This window comes from Fusarium mangiferae, assembly GCF_900044065.1.
Source record: "Fusarium mangiferae strain MRC7560 genome assembly, contig: FMAN_scaffold008, whole genome shotgun sequence".
Lineage (NCBI taxonomy): Eukaryota > Fungi > Ascomycota > Sordariomycetes > Hypocreales > Nectriaceae > Fusarium > Fusarium mangiferae.
Window position 1 is genome coordinate 964,802 of NW_024573928.1, and position 16,246 is coordinate 981,047.

Here is a 16,246-nt window from a genome sequence, read left to right on the forward strand (position 1 = left end):
TCTAGTCTCGATCGGAATCATCCTGCCCTCGCTGTATATTCTTAATACCTGTGATCGTGACTGCTATACGAAGGTAGCCCATTGCGCCTCTCCTGATTGTCTGGACCAGTTTCATCGTCGACTATTTGCGAGGTCTCGCCGTCAGCCCCAAATCTATTCCAAACTTAGCGGCAAATTGTTGCCTTCGCCGATTCTCGCGAGCAACTGGGTCGACTGCCTCCCGCTCCTAACGTTCGGGGTCGTAACAGCCGCCTACAATTACCAAGTTCATCCGTGTAAACTTGACCTTCATCACTGGTGTCTTCTTCGTCGGGAACGCGCTGATCTGATCGGGAGTGATCATCACCTCCTTATTCTTTTTCTTATGAGTTCCGGTGGTGCCGCTGGTACCCGCTGGTCCTGAAGTTCCGGCTGTCACGCGAGAAGCTTCACCAGCAGTGCCTCCTGCGCTTGTGCCATCAGCCCCTGTTGCTGTCGTATCGAGGCCTGTCTGTTGCTGGCTCGCCTTTTGGGGATCAGAAGGCAGCTCGACATCCCAGAGTCGGACTGTGCCATCTTGACCACCAGAAGCAAGCACGTTGGATTCAACGCTGAAGCTGAGTGACCAAATTCCGCCCTTACCGTGGCCACGTGACCGCTTGATGCGTGTTCCCTTCGCAAGGTCCCAAAAGAAGATGTTACCTGCACAATCGGCACTTGCTAGGATCTTACCATTTGGCGCACATTCCAAGGCGGTGATATATTCGTTGTGGCCTGTGAACACGCGGACACAACCGCCAGTTACGACAGACCACATACGGATCGACTTGTCAGTCTCGTCAGAGGCGGAGAAGACATAGAGGCCATTAGGGTGCCATGCAAGTGCTGAGATGGACGTGTCATGCCCAACCAACAATCGTTGAGGGGAAGCATGATCTTGCATCCACAGTCGAACAGCTTTGTCGTATCCTCCACTGATGAAATAGTGTCCATGAGGACCCCAGAGTGTCCTGAAAGCAGGTCCATCGTGGGACTTGTAAAGACATAGGCAACTCCAAGACTCTAGTGACCACAGACGAATCTGGCCATCCGCAGATGCCGATAGTAGCAGCTTCGGTCTCGTGTCCATGGCAGGGTTCGACTTTCCTTCGTCGCCAAAGAGCTTCTGCGGAGGGCCAGAAACAGCATCGGAGAAGGACACGTCGTAAACGGGTCCGGAATGTCCGATCAATTTGCGGCTGTTGAACTTGGCTTCTTTCTCGTGCGCGTTCATCGTGGGCAAGGCTTTACCATCCAGCGACCAAACACGAATGTAAGATTCCGTGGTACCAGCTGCCACTAATTGTCCATCGTTGGAGAAGTCCATACATGCAACACTGAAATTTGTTAGTATCAGCGGTTCCCACGGGGCTGTCAAAACTCACCTTCCAAGCGTGTTATGGAATGTAAACATGCATGCGCTGATAGGGACTCCCACGCCCCCCGTCGCACCGTCGATCTTGAATCGGTCGCGATTCTCTCGAAGCTTTTGCATTTCTAGCATGATGTCCCTCGGCCTTGAGGGTGGTAAGGGTAACTCTGCTCTGCTTGGGGCATCTGCACTCTCCTCACGTTTGATTTTTTGGTCGAACTCATCCACTAGCGATGTTTTTCCGGGAGGAGGCGGAATTCGTCGCTCCTCTTCCTCAAGCTCAGCTCGCACATCGTCGCGCAGGTCGGCATCCATAGGAAGTGGTCCAAGCTTCAGGGGAGCAGTTGGATCGAGAACGTCCTTGTTCGACAAGCCAATATTGACGCCCGGGATACCTTCGTTGGTATCTATACTCTCTATCTCCATGTTCCTTGACCTTCTGTAAACAGCTTCGAAACTGAAGGGGGTAATAGGTCCACGAGCTGTAGAATCAATCTGGCAGTAGGTTGCCAGGACTTGGCGAATCACGGAACCACCCTGATCAGACTCACGCTCCAGAAAGTTAAAAAGATCACCGCTGGCATGTTGGTTCAGGGGGATTCGGTACTTGTTTTCCCGATACAGCTTTGTCATGGGGTTCTCGTTTATGTGTTGTGGTAGTGTAATGGTACCAAGGGTCTTGAGATCATCCGCGTGTACCGGCTGGAAGTTGGGCCCGATGTCTCTGAGGAAAGCCTTAGCATCTTCAGTGTAGGCATGCTGGACAAGTTCCAGGAAAGAATAGACGAAGACGGGCCATAGCAGCTTGGACAGTTCGAACTGGGGTTGTAAGCAAAGGAAACAGTAAGAGGGTCACCACGGCATACCTTGTATATGTCCAAGTTGTTCTCGACCCACTCACGTAGAAGTCCAAAGGCTCGTTGGTACTTTTTGGGGCCGAGGTTGGCCAGTTGATAGATAGGCTTGCCATCGGGGCCGAGATGTTTAGATTCCTGACGAAACACCTCTTCGGTTCGGTTGAACCCCCTTTTGAGCAAGTAGTCCGTGACCTGTGCATTGAGTTCAGTGTTTGCACATTTCGGCGGAGGTTCCATGATAATTATGGTGCGCGAGCTGATCAATTATATGTGTTTGTAATGGATGTATGATGGTCTGCGTTACTGCGGCTCAAGATGAATAGAAGTTGAGATAAGCACCCTAGACAGGATACATGGAGCCAATGTGCAGTATGGGTGGTGCTTGATATGTGTTGTCATGGAAAGTGCTAAGGGGCAGATGATATAATGGTCGCCGTTATGTTGGTGGTGTAATGGAATGAGACGACCATGGAGATTCATCAAACAAACAAGTAGAAAGTGACTTACAATCTGATTGAGGTTTTGATTCGACATTGGGCCTCCAGATGAGCCACTTTGGCCCGTCGCGGCGGTTGCTGCTGCGTGTGTTGGAGCTGGGGGTGTTGGTGCAGGTCCTTGATAGCCTGGCGCTTGAGGTGCGCCTGGTGTTTGTGCTGGCCCAGACATAGTGAAGGGCAGTGACTGTGAGAGAAGAAGGCGAGTTTGGATTGGAGCCTAGGTGTTCGAGCCAGCCTATCTAAGCCACACGCTGGAAGAGAGAGCGAGTGTCCCTCAGCGATATGTCATACCCCAGCTGTGTCTTTCGGATGGGGACCAGCTCCTGTCGCTCTTCAAGGTGATGAGATGAGAGGTCACAAACCGCCAGTCTGTGGCAGTGTCCTTCTTTATCGGATATTCGAAAGAGTTGGTGTCGGTTTTATCTGTGAATTAAGATGGTTCGAAGAAGAATGATTGTAGCTAAGAAGACGATGAGATCCTAAGGTTTGTGTGAGTTGTAACCTCGATTCAATAATGCTGAAAGTTAAAGTGAATCGTGGATGATCAAACGCGCCAAAGCTTAGCAGAGCGCGCCTGGAGGTTAACCGATGATTAAGCGGCGCAATATGATATTGAACTCTGCGAGACAATAAGAGCGTGGCACACATACACAAGGATATCCAACTTACTTATGTCCAATAATTCTCTTTTGTAGTTTTGCATCCTGGGAGCCTTCTCCCATCGTTCATCCTAACAAATCGTGCTGCTGTTGAAACAATTGATTGAGCATGCTTGCACGGGCCGCCACCGCCATCTGCCAGTGACGGCGGGTACGTACCTCTCACTTGATCTTTCATTCAATGAGATCCGTTTCGGTTGCACTTCAACTCACTTCAGCTTCACTATCACAGAGAACTCACTTACATTTTATTCATCTACTTGCATCAACGTAAGGCGGTTTTGAAGATTGAAAGCCCGATTGCCCTTCCTGGGTATTTTCTTGGACTGAACCATCACAACCCTTTGTTCCAGCTGAGCCTTGTGTTAAATTGAGGGTTTGAGCATAAATCCAAGGACACAGTATCGTCAACTTCGTCGTACTTCCACGAAAAGCTCTCAAAGTTCGGGGGTCACATTCATGGCTTCCCCAAATGATGTCGAGATGGCTGGTGCCGAATCATCACGCAATGAGCCATTCACTATTGAAGAGAACATCCGCCAGCTCAACGCCATCGACCAACAAATCATCCAGCTCATGAAACACACTGCCACAGCACTCAACGCACTCACGATACCAAAAGCCACAGAAACCGACCAGAGTATGGATCCATCAACCGAACCTACGAAGCCATCACTAGATCCTGGAACACAAAAAGAAGCCTTCGCCTCTGCAACAGATCAGTTCTTCCGGGCCCTTCACACCGTCGACGTCAAGATCAAACGCCAGGTTATGGCACTCGAAGAAGCCAATATCATCAGTCTTGCTCCGCCGCCTCGTCTAAATAAGACGGGCCCCATTATCCCACAACCGACGCCTAACGGAGTAGGAGCTGTGGGCATCATCGGAGCAGGTTGGCTGAACAGTCGAGGGACAAGAGTTGAGAGGGATATGGAGGCAGAGCTCTGGGGAAAGGCCAAGGAAATACTGAAGGAGAAGGAAGCAAAGCTGGAGTCGGCATCACGATAGATGGGATTGGCCTGAGTGGTAGATACAATGTTACTGGAAGGTTTAGGAAAGGGGCCATTATCTTCCCGGTCATCCTGATAAAACTACAACTGAAACAACCCTTCAAAACCTTTGCTGCACAATACAAATCCATTGACGATTGAACTTCATGTTCCGAGTCTAATAAACACAGCAAAAGATACCCTTAACTTGGGCTAAATTTATATTAAGCTAACCAAATCTTTTTGTCGCCTAAGATCAAGGCCCTAAGTTTTTTTTCCTCCCCTAGCTACCTTACCTAGGGTAGGTAGCTACGGCAAGGTAGTATCGTACTGGTGGATGCTAAGAAAAGAATTTGACGGATATACGGACATCTAAATACAGCACTTGTAAAATGGAGTCCAATAAGTCAGTGATCAGCTTCGAGTCCATTAATGCCAGGACTTCTAATTCTTGGGGACGACTCCAACCATTGAACAAGCCATGGCCTTCATCCACTAGAGTCAGTATATTCCCGTTACTACGAGATGGTGATGTCAATGCATGAGCTCCATTTTCAAGGACTTCTGTTCATATTTTGGGTAATGGGCGACTATATGTCTCATAAACTGCTCATGAAAACACTTGACTTGAGACTCCAAGAGGACCAAGACTTGGTTGCAAACATGGCATTCTTGGATTCGGGTATATCGGACCCAGTCGACGCACGTTGCTCTATTAGCGGACAATAAAGCTCCGGCAGCCCCCCTGGCGCTGCAGGAATTAGTGGGAAAACACCACGCCTGATATCAAAAGCAACCAATCACCATCGCGCTTTGTGTAATGACAGGCTGCCGAATGCTCCGGAATGACGCCCTCAATCGATGGAGCCCCCTGGAACCTCAAGTATGGAGGGCCCGAGGTGGGAAGTGGGAGAGGTTGGCGGCCTTTTTACTTGAACCGACACCAGGAAACAACTTTTGAGTTTGCCCAATTTCCTCATCTCCTTCTTCCTCGTCACCCTTTGGTCTCCCTAGAGGAGTTTTATTCTGCCTCGTTGTACAAACGCAGTCTTTTGTTTGCTCTGCTCTCGACATCTCGCTATCTACTCGCTTATCGAGCCACGATCCCCCAGCGATTGCTGCTTACAATTGAATAATTTGGACGCCGCTAGACATCGACGATCCCCCACCGACGGTTGTTACGGCGGGAAGAACGGAGCCGAAACTGCGATTGCTCACAATTTGCACGGAGACATTGGATCGTGATATTGACGGAAATCCGAGGACGATACGGCCATGATTGGCGATTATAAGTCGAAGGCCATTGCGGCGCCTTCACTATCCAAGGTTGCGACAGTAGCGCTTCTCGTCACAGCTGTGCAAGCCCACGACCACGATGCAAGCCATATTCCTGAGGGCGAAACAGTCTCTTTGGAACCCTTAGTGCGTTTAACAGGCCTGGAAATCTGGACCAGTGGCTGACGAGTAGTAGGATACGGTATTATGGATTCACATCTTCATTCAGATGTTAGCGTACGGCGTTATCTTCCCTGTCGGTATGGTTTTGGGTGTAAGTAAACAAACCTACTCAGCCTTGGCACCACACTGACATCCACTAGATGACCAAGAATCGATGGCACGTTCCGACCCAAGCCGTTGGCACCATTCTCGCCATTCTTGGCTTCTTCCTTGGTCATGCGCATAAGGGCCGCGAGTTCATTCCGAATCACGTTCATGGCAAATTTGCGCACATTCTTCAGCTTCTCCTTGCCGCGCAGGTTGTTCTCGGACTCTACCTCAAAGGACATTGGGAGAAAGGCATCAATGGTAGAATTCGAAAGCTGATCCGCCCGTGTCATTCTTTCATCGGCAAGCTCATGCCAGTCCTGTCATGGACACAGATGATCTTTGGTGGAATCACAGCTCTTGGCTTTTGCCAGGGAGATCATACTGGACAATGCGCCGCTCACTTTATTATGGGTGGTGCTTTCATCGCCTACGGAATTCTTCTCACCATTATCCTCGTTGTTGGCCAGCTCTGGATCCGACGACATGGTCGTTCGCAGGAGTTCTACGATAGCGTTGCGATTGCTGCATGGGGCTGTGTTAACACATTTACCGAGCATCGCTGGGGAACCGACTGGGTCAAGAACGATTGGCAACATACGACAATGGGAATCATCTGGTGGTGTGCTGGTTTGGCTGGTATCTGGCTGAGCAAGGACCGTGACGGAAACCCCAAGCGCAACTTCATCCCCGGCTTCGTTATTTTCATTACAGGCTGGGCCATGTCTGCCCATCCTCAGGAGCTGATGGTCAGTGCAGCTACGCATACAATGTTTGGCTACACCCTTATGGCCGTGGGCATTACTCGTATCATTGAGATTGCTTTTGTGCTCAGGGATGCTCACTCCATCTCAGAAGATGGCCGAACTGCCAACAGCTTCCAGTTTGTTCCAGTTTTTGTAAGTCAGCCCGCATTTCACAATCAAAGTTAAGCTAACACTTGCAGTTCATGTATGCCGCTGGCTTCCTTTTCATGGGCGCTACAGAGGAGCAAATGAATCTTGTTGCTGGCTCCGCTATGGACCACGTTTCGTACATCCTTATTACCTACTCTCTCGCCTCGATCATGTTCCTCTTCGTCAACATGCTCATTGGTCTCTGGGACCGCCTTGCTCACCCTGCACTGGACACCAAGGAGCTCGGCAACAACCACTACGCCAACGGGCTCGGGGTGGAAGACGGTCAACTGCGGGATGCTCAAGAATTCGAGTTAGATGGGTTGATGAGCGACGACGATGACGATCCTAGTCGGAGAATGCTCGGACCCAACAGCGAAGACAGCGCAGCTACTGTTGGACGAAACCAACAGACTCGTGCTTAAGGGAGGACATATGATCTCTCGTGAGACGTACATTTGGGGACGGGATGGTGCATACCTAGACTGTTTATAGGGGTATCTGGCGTCATTTATGGCATGTGTATGATGTTGAAATGACTACTTGATGGCATGGGAAGCGGCATTTTCAGAATTGTATTACTTAGACATTCGAGGCGCAATTGATTGGGATTCATGAATAATATTTTGTCTCCTCGTGTTGAGTCTCTGGAGGAGGCGTTCTGGAACATGCAGCTCTGCCGATCCCCGCGGCGGGGCTCACTTTAGCGCATTCCTTACCGAACCTCCACCGAGTTTTTCGACCCCAGTAAAAAAAAAGTTGAGAGCCTCTTATCGCAGAACTTCCATCACCAAAACCAACACATACAGTCACAATGCCTTCCGTCGGCAACCCTAACGGTCCCTCCAAGAACCGCCTTGCGGCGCGCGCTTCAAGCGCCCGTAAGGAGCGACGCAAGCGATCACAAGCACCCAAAGATAAGGTCGCAAAGGCCGATACTACACGAGGCGCCAGGCCAGGTCTTTTGCCTACGAGCGGACCCAGAGCCAAGGTGAGCGCCAAAAAGGCGCGCAAGATAGAGAAGAGATTGGCGCACGCTATGAAGAGAAAGATGGAAGCTGAGGGAGAGGCGGAGATGAAGGGTAAGTTGCTGCTTGGAAGGTCAGTAACAGAGTGCTGACTTGAATAGATGCGCCAGAGGTTGAGGGTGAGGGCGAGAAGGCCGAGGAGGTTGAGATGGGCGACATTCAGTGAGGGAAAGTTGACGGGGAAAGGAAGACGAACCGACAAATGAACAACAAATGACAAGGAGTTCCGAAGAGGAGCTGTTGCAACGACGATAACAGCTCGCGAAGAGACTCTACCACGAGGCGAACCTCACGGCGAAAACGAGACTTCAGAACGAAAGGCATACCTGAGATGAAGGACTGGACAAGGCTGGAAAACTGCTATAAAAGGCACGGAGGAATCCGCGCTTCGACTTCCATAGGGCCAAAGGTCGAGGTCCCAATTACATATGCAGGGAGACCGTAGATCATCTGAACATCAACTGAATTGATGATAAATCTTCCAACCGTGTCTGCCGAACCCATGACGGTGACAATTGCATGGTGAAGTTTCTGGATGGATATTTATGCTACAATTATGCAAAGACAAGAGACAGTTGGCGGCTGTCGTTCTGGAATATTGGATCGGCCGTGATTCACTTACCTCTTCTTTCAATAGCTCAACCTCCATCTTCAATCTTCAATCTTGAACCTACCTACCTTCATCTCTATCCTCATCACCGCACCACAACCCGCCAAATCAATACCGAAATCGCATTTCTTTAACTCAGGCGCTAACCCACATTTCTTCTGATCTCTTCTCACAGCTAGTAGCTTCTTCTTTACATCTACAAAACCTCAACTTGGAGCGCTCTCGCCCACCAATCACAACATGAGCACCTCATTGTCTGCCGAATTTGTACAAAATGTCACTCAGCGATTAACGGAAATCGTGCTCCTTAATCTGATGAGCGCAGACTTCAAAAACCACATCTTCTACAACTCCAACCGCCGCCTCGAGGAAGCGAAACAGAAGGGCATCACCCTCAACGACATCTCTATCGGAGACGACTGCCTTGCTACATGGAGTGGCCGCACTTGGGACCCCGACACAGGTTCCCTGCACGATGCTCTTCAAGAAGATGCCTTGAATCTTCTCGAAGCGCAGGAGGCTAGCAGTATGGTGCGTAGGGACCTCATCCAGAAGAGCAACCGCAAGCTGGATGAAGCGCGAGGTCTTGGTATTGCGCTGGAGGACATTCAGATCGGACTGAACTTGCTGCCAGTTTAGGGGGCTGCAGCGGAAGAAGCGATCCCGTTTCTGCTCGAACACAACGAAGAGGACGAACACCACAGTTCTCCTGAGAGCAGCATCCAAGACGATACAGACATTTCCGAGGGAACTATTGTCAACATCAACACCGGAGACTCTGACAACGACACGGCCATGGTCACAGATGATGCCGACAGTACCGACTCCGACAGTGATTCCGAGATGGAGTTTGCGGTCCTTGGAAATGACAATAATCTCGTCAACGACGAGATTGAAACATCCAACATTTTCAACCCGGAACCCTCGTATGATTCAGATGACGAAGAACCAAACATTTTCCACGGAGCTCAAGTCATGGGTGTCCCAGCACAGCACTCCATCGTTGACCTCGAGGTTTACTTCGCCGAGGACGAGGACGAGGTCCAAGACCTTCCGCAGATGGAGTTGGCTATCGATCAAGAGTCCTACGAACACTACTTTGGAACTGATGGAGCGATCGATCTTGAGGTTGTTGGAGGTCGACTCATCTGCACCGGAGAGCTTTTTGAGGAGGACCAGGAGATGACACTGGAGGATGTGGCGGATGACATGGAGGTTTTGTCACTTACGGCTAGCGACGACGAACAATTGGAAGCAGAGGACTGAAATGGGAGCAGCGAGGATTGAGGTGCGACAGAAGCGCATACTCCTCAGCACGAAGCAGAGACTGGTATTTTGCGGGAAGACTGGAAATGGGCATTTCTGATGAAATGGGACAGAACTCGCACAGATTTGATTCTCGATCATGACTTGTATCTAGACCCTTACGCAAAGCCAGTATCTAAAAGCAATTGTTTTCAACACTTTCCGACCAATCCTGTAAAATGACAACATGAAACATCAACCTTCCTTTCCCTTCAACATGGTTTTCCTTCAACAGGGGTTTCCTTCGACATGCCATCTCATTCACTTGAGAGCATTCCACCATCCTTCGGTAATCTCAACAATAACACCTTTCACAGTTCATCCTCGTCAACGGGCATTGGCATCTTAGGACGGTACGCTGGCCGCACAAACTTGGATAAACCTTCAACACGCGCGCATGTAATCTCAGGAGTCTGAGGAGCCTCAGGCATCTGCTGAAACAATTGTGCACTCTGATATACCTGGGAACTCAGGTGGACCTCGGGACCCTGATGGATTTGGGGACTCTGATGAATCTGAGAGTTCTCATAGTGCGCCTGGATTTGAGGACTCTGCAAACCAAGAACCTGGCCAATCTGCATCTCTAGCTTGGCGACACGACTTTCTAGTTCTCGGTTCTTTCTCTCAAGCTCTTCCTGCTTACTAACCGAAGGCCCTCGTAGTCGAATCATCTTCACAGTCCGAGCAGAGGCATTGTTTCGTGCGCCTGTTGCATGGCCCGCAGGATTGGTTCCACGACCAGCAGAAGGGCTCCCCGGTGTGACAACAATGGTCGACTCTTCTGTCTCCATGGGCGTGAGCAGAAGGCTTCGTGGAGTTCGTGTCGGGGTTGCAAACAAGTCCATATTGAACTGACTGGGCATGAAAGCCGAAACTTCGCCAGCCTTCATGTGAGGTCTAGCGTTCGCATGCAACTTGGCAGAGCGGACGTTGGAGTAGGTTTTGCCTGAGCCTTTGCAGCCGAACTTGATGCACACATAAGCACACCCCCCATCCAGAACCATCATGCCCTCGATGTCCTCCACGATTTCTTCCGCAGGCTCCTCAGCAAGAGCATGAAAGTTAGCATTGGCATGTTTTCGGGCGCTGGTGAGATGCTGATAGATAGAGTTCATTCGCTTGCAGCCAGGTTTAACGCAAGTCCAGACACCTTCCTCCATTGAGTACTCCAACCCTTCGAGATTCTCATCTGCAGAGTCGGGCTCCTCAGCCAAGGCATGGCTGTCACCGCTGGCGTGCTTTTTGGCATTGCCCAGATGTGAGAATAGTTTGTTGAATTTTCGGCAGCCGCGCTTGAGGCACCTCCAGCCGTCGCCGTCTTTCAGGGACTCCATGCCTTCGATATGTTCCACAGACTCATCAGATGAAGTGGCGACCTCCTCCGCAGCCATGAGGTGAGTATCGGAGTTGTAATGGCTCTTGGCATTTCCAAGCCCTTTGATGACAACATTGAACTTCTTGCAGCCTTGCTTGGTGCACTTCCAGAGTAATCCATCCTCCGCAACCTCCATCCCGTGTACCGCGCTCTTCTTCCAGACTTCTTCGCCTGATTCGTCCGCGTCTGTAAACCCCAGGTCTTCTTCCGCCCGGGCGTGACCGAGTGATCTGCTATGCTGCTTCATAGCGGCATAAGAGTCAAACTGGAAACGAAACCGGGGGCATTTCTCGTTGACGCATCTGCCCTTTTTGCCACCGGCATAGAATTGAATTCCGGGCAAGACATCTCTATCGCTACTGTAATTGAGGTCGTCGTCGTCGAATTTGACATACCATCCATCACGATGTTCTTCGTCTTTCAGGTGGTTGAAAAATGATTTTGCCGTACTAAAGACTTCCCCGTGTCGGTGGCAGCGGCGGGAAGTGCAGCGGAATGAACGAAGACCTTCCTGCTCGGCCTGGAGCGCGGAGGTAGTTGGGATGCCCGAGAGCAAGACTTTGTTCAGATTCGCGGCAGTTTGATGAGCACCTGTGTCTGCGTGACGGTTGAACTCAGACTTGCACTTGTAGTCCGTACCGTAGTGTCGACAACAGGGCTCGTTACAGATATTTCCATCTGATTCGAAGGGTCCAAAAACATCATCATCTGCGCTCTGATGACCAGAGTTGAGAGATGGTGTGAAAACCGAGTCGTTATCATCTGCAGTCTCATCCGCAAACCAGTATTTGTGACCACTTGAGTTTCGAATGTGCTCGACAAAGAGGGGGTTTGTGTCAAAAACTTCTCCGACCATCTCGCAGTCTTCATCCTCACAAACCCACTGGGTGTTATGCTTGCTTGCCTTGGCATGTCGCTGGAGTGCAGGCTGAGCAGCAAAGTTCACATGACATTGCCCGCACGCGTAGGGACCTTGGTGCCAGTTCTTGTCGTGCTTCTAGCACTCTTCGGCAGAGGCAAAGGTCCAGCCATCGCAGTGAATGTAGGGACAAGTGAAAGTGAACTGCTCCTCTTCATTTGGGCACTCGTCGCCGACATAATAGCCTTCAGGCGCACGGTAAAGAGGCTCGTCATCGAGTGACATGACAGAAGGAGTGTCTTCACTACTAGAAGACATTGTCGCACAGGTTGTTGACACGAGCGCGGAGGTCTGCGTTTGTGTGAGAGTATGCAAGGGGGTGGACGTATATGTGCTTTATAGCTTTGAGCGATGCCGAGGAATACGATATCTTCCAAAACTATCGTCCCCTAGTAGCCTTTCAACAGCTTCGTTCACTTGAATAAAATGAAACAAGACGTTGTGTCGTGACCGGAGAAAGAGGGGTCATCACGAAGAAGGAGAGTAAGAAGGAAAAGGCGGTTTGTTTACGCCAGCGTCGTTGCTGGGTGACTGATGGGCTTGAGTAATTGTCACTGTCACTGTCACTGTCAACCTGACTTTTGTACGGATTAGGCTGGCCTATCACGCACAACGCAAAGAACCCCTATTATTTTAAAGGCGAGAAGAACAAGTGAATGACAATGAGGAAGAAACCCTTCCATTCATGGTGGGCCAAGAGTAAGTGCTACGCTTCACTGCATGGCAATGATAGAGACCAACTCGAGCTCCGTTTTCAAGTAATAACATCCGGTATGGTGTAGTGGCTAACATTTCGCGCTCTCATCTTCAGCTGAGGGATCAGTACCGCGGAGCCCAGGGTTCGATTCCCTGTACCGGAGTTCCTGTCTTTTTGCTCTTCTGGAGTCTTTTGTTGGCTACAAGTTGTATACGTTCGTCCTCTTTTCGCCCTTGGCTATAGGTGAGAGATGTTGTTGTGATGTTGGAGGCGAGAACTAAAGCGAGCGTGACTAAAGAGTAAGCAGTTATTTAATCTGGAACAACTTCAAGTTTTAAGGCAAGAAGCCGATTTATTAAAAAGCGTTACTAAGATTTTGCGAGTTACCTAAGTCTTGTTGTAAGTTGGGACCGAGATCCTAAGTTTAGACCGGCCTCCTCACTAAGAGGACTTATACCACCGAAGGAACATATACGGTCTTGGTTGGGCGGGCTGTGCGCCTCACTTATACAGAGCATCTAAGTTCATTTGTACTTATTCGTTGCAACCGAGGAAACTAAAACTCATGACAAAGGAGACTACAGCTTAGTAGGTTTACCCAACAGCTCACACGCTCAACTACCCCCATGCTTCCTCTTCAAATGCCTTTTCAGATGATCTCGTCTCGCAAAATACTCTCCACAGTGCCTGCATTTGGGCTCGCTTCGACTAAGGCCCATCTTGACTGCCTCGTCTGGGTGGTTACTCCAATAGTGCCTCTCCAGATCGCGCCTCCACTGGTGCCCCTTTCCGCAGATGTGACACTTCTCAGGCTTATCTTCTTTTCGCTTCTCTCTTCTTGAAGGAAGTTTTAGTATAAGCGAATTACTAATGTAAATCTGGCAAGGATGGCTTACTTCAAGTCACAGGGTCTAGTGCCTGGTTTCATCTTCGTTCTTCGTCTTCTGGTTAATGTGCTTGATGCGTTTTCAGCATTTTTTGCCGATAAGGGGTTGGAAATTTGTGATTGTGACAGTCTTGTTGGACTGCTTTGAGTCGTTGGGGAGGAAGAATTTGTGTAAGTAGTGGAATAATCGGATTGCTCTGTGGTTGTTATAGAACCAGCAATGGTAGTAGTGATGGGATCAGTGGGCATCGTCATGAAGTCCCAGTTCGTAGGTAAGATATCAGGATAAGTAGTATCTAGAGCTGGTAGCTCTTGAGTGTTATATAAAATTGGGTTGATATGATTGGAGTAAATGCCAAATGAGTTCGTATTGACTGAATCGATTGCATCTGCAAAGGTTGTTTCCTGGTGTACGTCGGCAAACGCTGCGTCATTCGTATCATATGGAGCATTCAATGGCAAGTTATCCAGGTAATGGCTTGCAAAGTCTACGACGAAGTCTTCTTCACTCATGAAGAGCAGATCATCGTCGGGGACCCGTGCCTCCATTGTCTGTTGGGTTGTACGGGGCTTGCCACCAGTGGCTACGCCCAGGAGATATATGTTGGCAATTCGAGAATTAGAGGTTTTTGATGAAGAAGATTTCGAAGGAGGAAAGTAATAGGACACCTTTTTACGACATATCCGGGTCCATTAATCGTGTTGGCTGACACTGTAAGTCCACTGCCGCATCGAGGGAGCAAGAAGCCGACGTACCCAAGCAAAAAGTGAAAAAGCAATACACAACAATGAAACAACTCCTTTTGAGAGGGTTCGATCGCGCGCGTTGCTGATACACATTCCGGGCATCTGGCTGGATCTTGAAGATCTACAGGTGCATGTGTCGGGGTAACACAATGGCGGGACTGTAGGTCTTCAAGATCCAGCCAAAATTGGTGTGCTAGGGGATACAGCCTGAAACGTATGTTAGACTTCCCCTTGAAAGATTCCTGGCAGTAACTCACGTTCGCGCGCAGGCCCTACAAGCTCACCACGCATGACAGGTACCGGGTATCATGCGTGATGAGCTTGTAGGATTGCTAGCACCGCCAGAAAACCCGCGGTCCGACCACAACAGCTGTAGCTACTCATCCTGTTGTGGTCGGACCGCGGGTTTTCTGGCGGTGCTAACACGTGGGATTATTATCGGGACACCAGGTCTCGAAAGCACAAAAACGAATTCGATGATGATGATGATGATGAAGAAGAAGAAGAAGAGAGGGAAAGAACAAAGCGAAGAAGCACCGGGTATTTATGCTGATCAATGGCGAGTTTACGGATGAGTCGTGGATGGCTTCTCATTGGCAGGTTTGGAGGCCTTTGCATATATTCGTGAGGGCCAACGTCATATGATGGTCGGCCTCCAAGACTAACATGTCTTCAAATCTCTCACTTGGGGACATATGAAGAAATGGAGAAAACAAACACATAGAACTTGAAACTGAAAGTTATCTGATGTCCTATTGCTCATGACATACTCTTGAGTACCCAAAACGTAGTTTATGTCTTGAATAGGAGCTACAAGCGGCCTGAGTCATCTCCTTCGTAGGCTGAATCCATCTGTGTCGCGTCGAGACCTCTTCTTTGGCTCCTCGTTGCCGTAGTTGTCTTCATCTCCGCTCTTGGCCTTGGCCTTGCGTGACTTGCAAGTCGGTTCTCATCAGTTGAGTCAAGAGTACGAGGGTGGATGAATGAGGCAGTGTCCAACGTCCCAAAGCTATCCATGATTGAGTTCTGACTGGCGCTCTGGCACATGCACTCGTAGATGCGCTTGGTCGTGTCTATGGCTTTTTCATAGTTTAGGTCCTTACTTATGCTCGTGGTCTGGTCGTGATTTTCGCTTGTAGACCTCCCCATCAACATCTATGCATCAGTAAGTGGAATCGCGTACTTAAAATGCTTCATGTCAGAGCCCGTCATCAACATCATTCACCTGCCCCAGACTATGATCTCGATCGCGTCCGCGTTATCAGCTGGTAGTATAAGCCAGTCCACGATCATGACAGGACTGTGTCGTACCAGGGCACGGCGGGAGGATCCCCTAATTCGATCACACACGTCAACTCGTCCTTATGCATGAACTCACTCGCGTTGCAGAACAGAACATGACCGCGAATCCATTCTCGCTGCAGTACGTGTACTCGTACCAGAAAGTCTGTCCGTCTAACTCCATGCAGTGGACCTCGACTTGGTCAGGTTCGGGGTGTGGGACATGGAAATCGTCGAGGTTTTCGCCGTTGAACAACTAGTTCTCCGCGTCCATCGTCCTGCAAGTGCCCATAACCTCAAACCAGACGTAAATCGAGCTTGTTCGTGTAGTCGTCCTTGGCCGGGTCCAGTATCCTCTGCAGGAGCCTGGGCACGCCCGACCCGACGAGCATGATCCTGCATCCGCTGTTGTACATGTACATATTTATATAACAGTGATCGAGTGCCAGATCTTGAATGTTTGTGCATGTGCCTACGGCCCCGTGGATGTTCACGTTTGGGTATTTGTCTGGTGGTAGTATAAGATCTTAACTCTGCCGTTGTTCGGGACTATGGCATATGACTT

The 16,246-nt window shown here is 49.7% G+C and overlaps 7 protein-coding genes and 1 non-coding gene across 8 annotated transcripts; 5 read left to right on the forward strand and 3 right to left on the reverse strand.

Annotated features, from left to right (window-relative positions):
* Positions 1 to 226: 226 nt before the first annotated feature.
* FMAN_11283 (related to transcription initiation factor tfiid 100 kDa subunit) lies at positions 227 to 2,913 on the reverse strand (the record flags this gene model as incomplete). Its single annotated transcript, XM_041834078.1, has 4 exons — positions 227 to 1,355; positions 1,404 to 2,209; positions 2,257 to 2,439; positions 2,755 to 2,913. The coding sequence occupies 4 exons, from the start codon at positions 2,911 to 2,913 to the stop codon at positions 227 to 229; spliced, it is 2,277 nt and encodes a 758-aa protein (XP_041684377.1).
* Positions 2,914 to 3,862: 949 nt separating this feature from the next.
* Positions 3,863 to 4,411, forward strand: FMAN_11284 (uncharacterized protein; the record flags this gene model as incomplete). The annotated part of the gene is made up of 1 exon (XM_041834079.1): positions 3,863 to 4,411. One exon carries the CDS (start codon positions 3,863 to 3,865, stop codon positions 4,409 to 4,411), a length of 549 nt encoding a protein of 182 aa, XP_041684378.1.
* A 1,256-nt stretch (positions 4,412 to 5,667) lies between these two features.
* On the forward strand, positions 5,668 to 7,258 carry FMAN_11285 (uncharacterized protein; the record flags this gene model as incomplete). Its single annotated transcript, XM_041834080.1, has 4 exons — positions 5,668 to 5,814; positions 5,864 to 5,941; positions 5,991 to 6,836; positions 6,884 to 7,258. The coding sequence occupies 4 exons, from the start codon at positions 5,668 to 5,670 to the stop codon at positions 7,256 to 7,258; spliced, it is 1,446 nt and encodes a 481-aa protein (XP_041684379.1).
* Positions 7,259 to 7,647: 389 nt separating this feature from the next.
* Positions 7,648 to 8,027, forward strand: FMAN_11286 (uncharacterized protein; the record flags this gene model as incomplete). Its single annotated transcript, XM_041834081.1, has 2 exons — positions 7,648 to 7,915; positions 7,963 to 8,027. The coding sequence occupies 2 exons, from the start codon at positions 7,648 to 7,650 to the stop codon at positions 8,025 to 8,027; spliced, it is 333 nt and encodes a 110-aa protein (XP_041684380.1).
* A 684-nt stretch (positions 8,028 to 8,711) lies between these two features.
* FMAN_11287 (uncharacterized protein) lies at positions 8,712 to 9,737 on the forward strand (the record flags this gene model as incomplete). The annotated part of the gene is made up of 2 exons (XM_041834082.1): positions 8,712 to 9,060; positions 9,121 to 9,737. The coding sequence occupies 2 exons, from the start codon at positions 8,712 to 8,714 to the stop codon at positions 9,735 to 9,737; spliced, it is 966 nt and encodes a 321-aa protein (XP_041684381.1).
* A 350-nt stretch (positions 9,738 to 10,087) lies between these two features.
* FMAN_11288 (uncharacterized protein) lies at positions 10,088 to 12,328 on the reverse strand (the record flags this gene model as incomplete). The annotated part of the gene is made up of 2 exons (XM_041834083.1): positions 10,088 to 12,123; positions 12,181 to 12,328. 2 exons carry the CDS (start codon positions 12,326 to 12,328, stop codon positions 10,088 to 10,090), a joined length of 2,184 nt encoding a protein of 727 aa, XP_041684382.1.
* A 509-nt stretch (positions 12,329 to 12,837) lies between these two features.
* tRNA lies at positions 12,838 to 12,930 on the forward strand. Its single transcript has 2 exons — positions 12,838 to 12,874; positions 12,896 to 12,930. It is a non-coding gene; the product is annotated as a tRNA-Glu (tRNA).
* Positions 12,931 to 13,381: 451 nt separating this feature from the next.
* On the reverse strand, positions 13,382 to 14,202 carry FMAN_11289 (uncharacterized protein; the record flags this gene model as incomplete). Its single annotated transcript, XM_041834084.1, has 2 exons — positions 13,382 to 13,604; positions 13,664 to 14,202. 2 exons carry the CDS (start codon positions 14,200 to 14,202, stop codon positions 13,382 to 13,384), a joined length of 762 nt encoding a protein of 253 aa, XP_041684383.1.
* Positions 14,203 to 16,246: the final 2,044 nt, after the last annotated feature.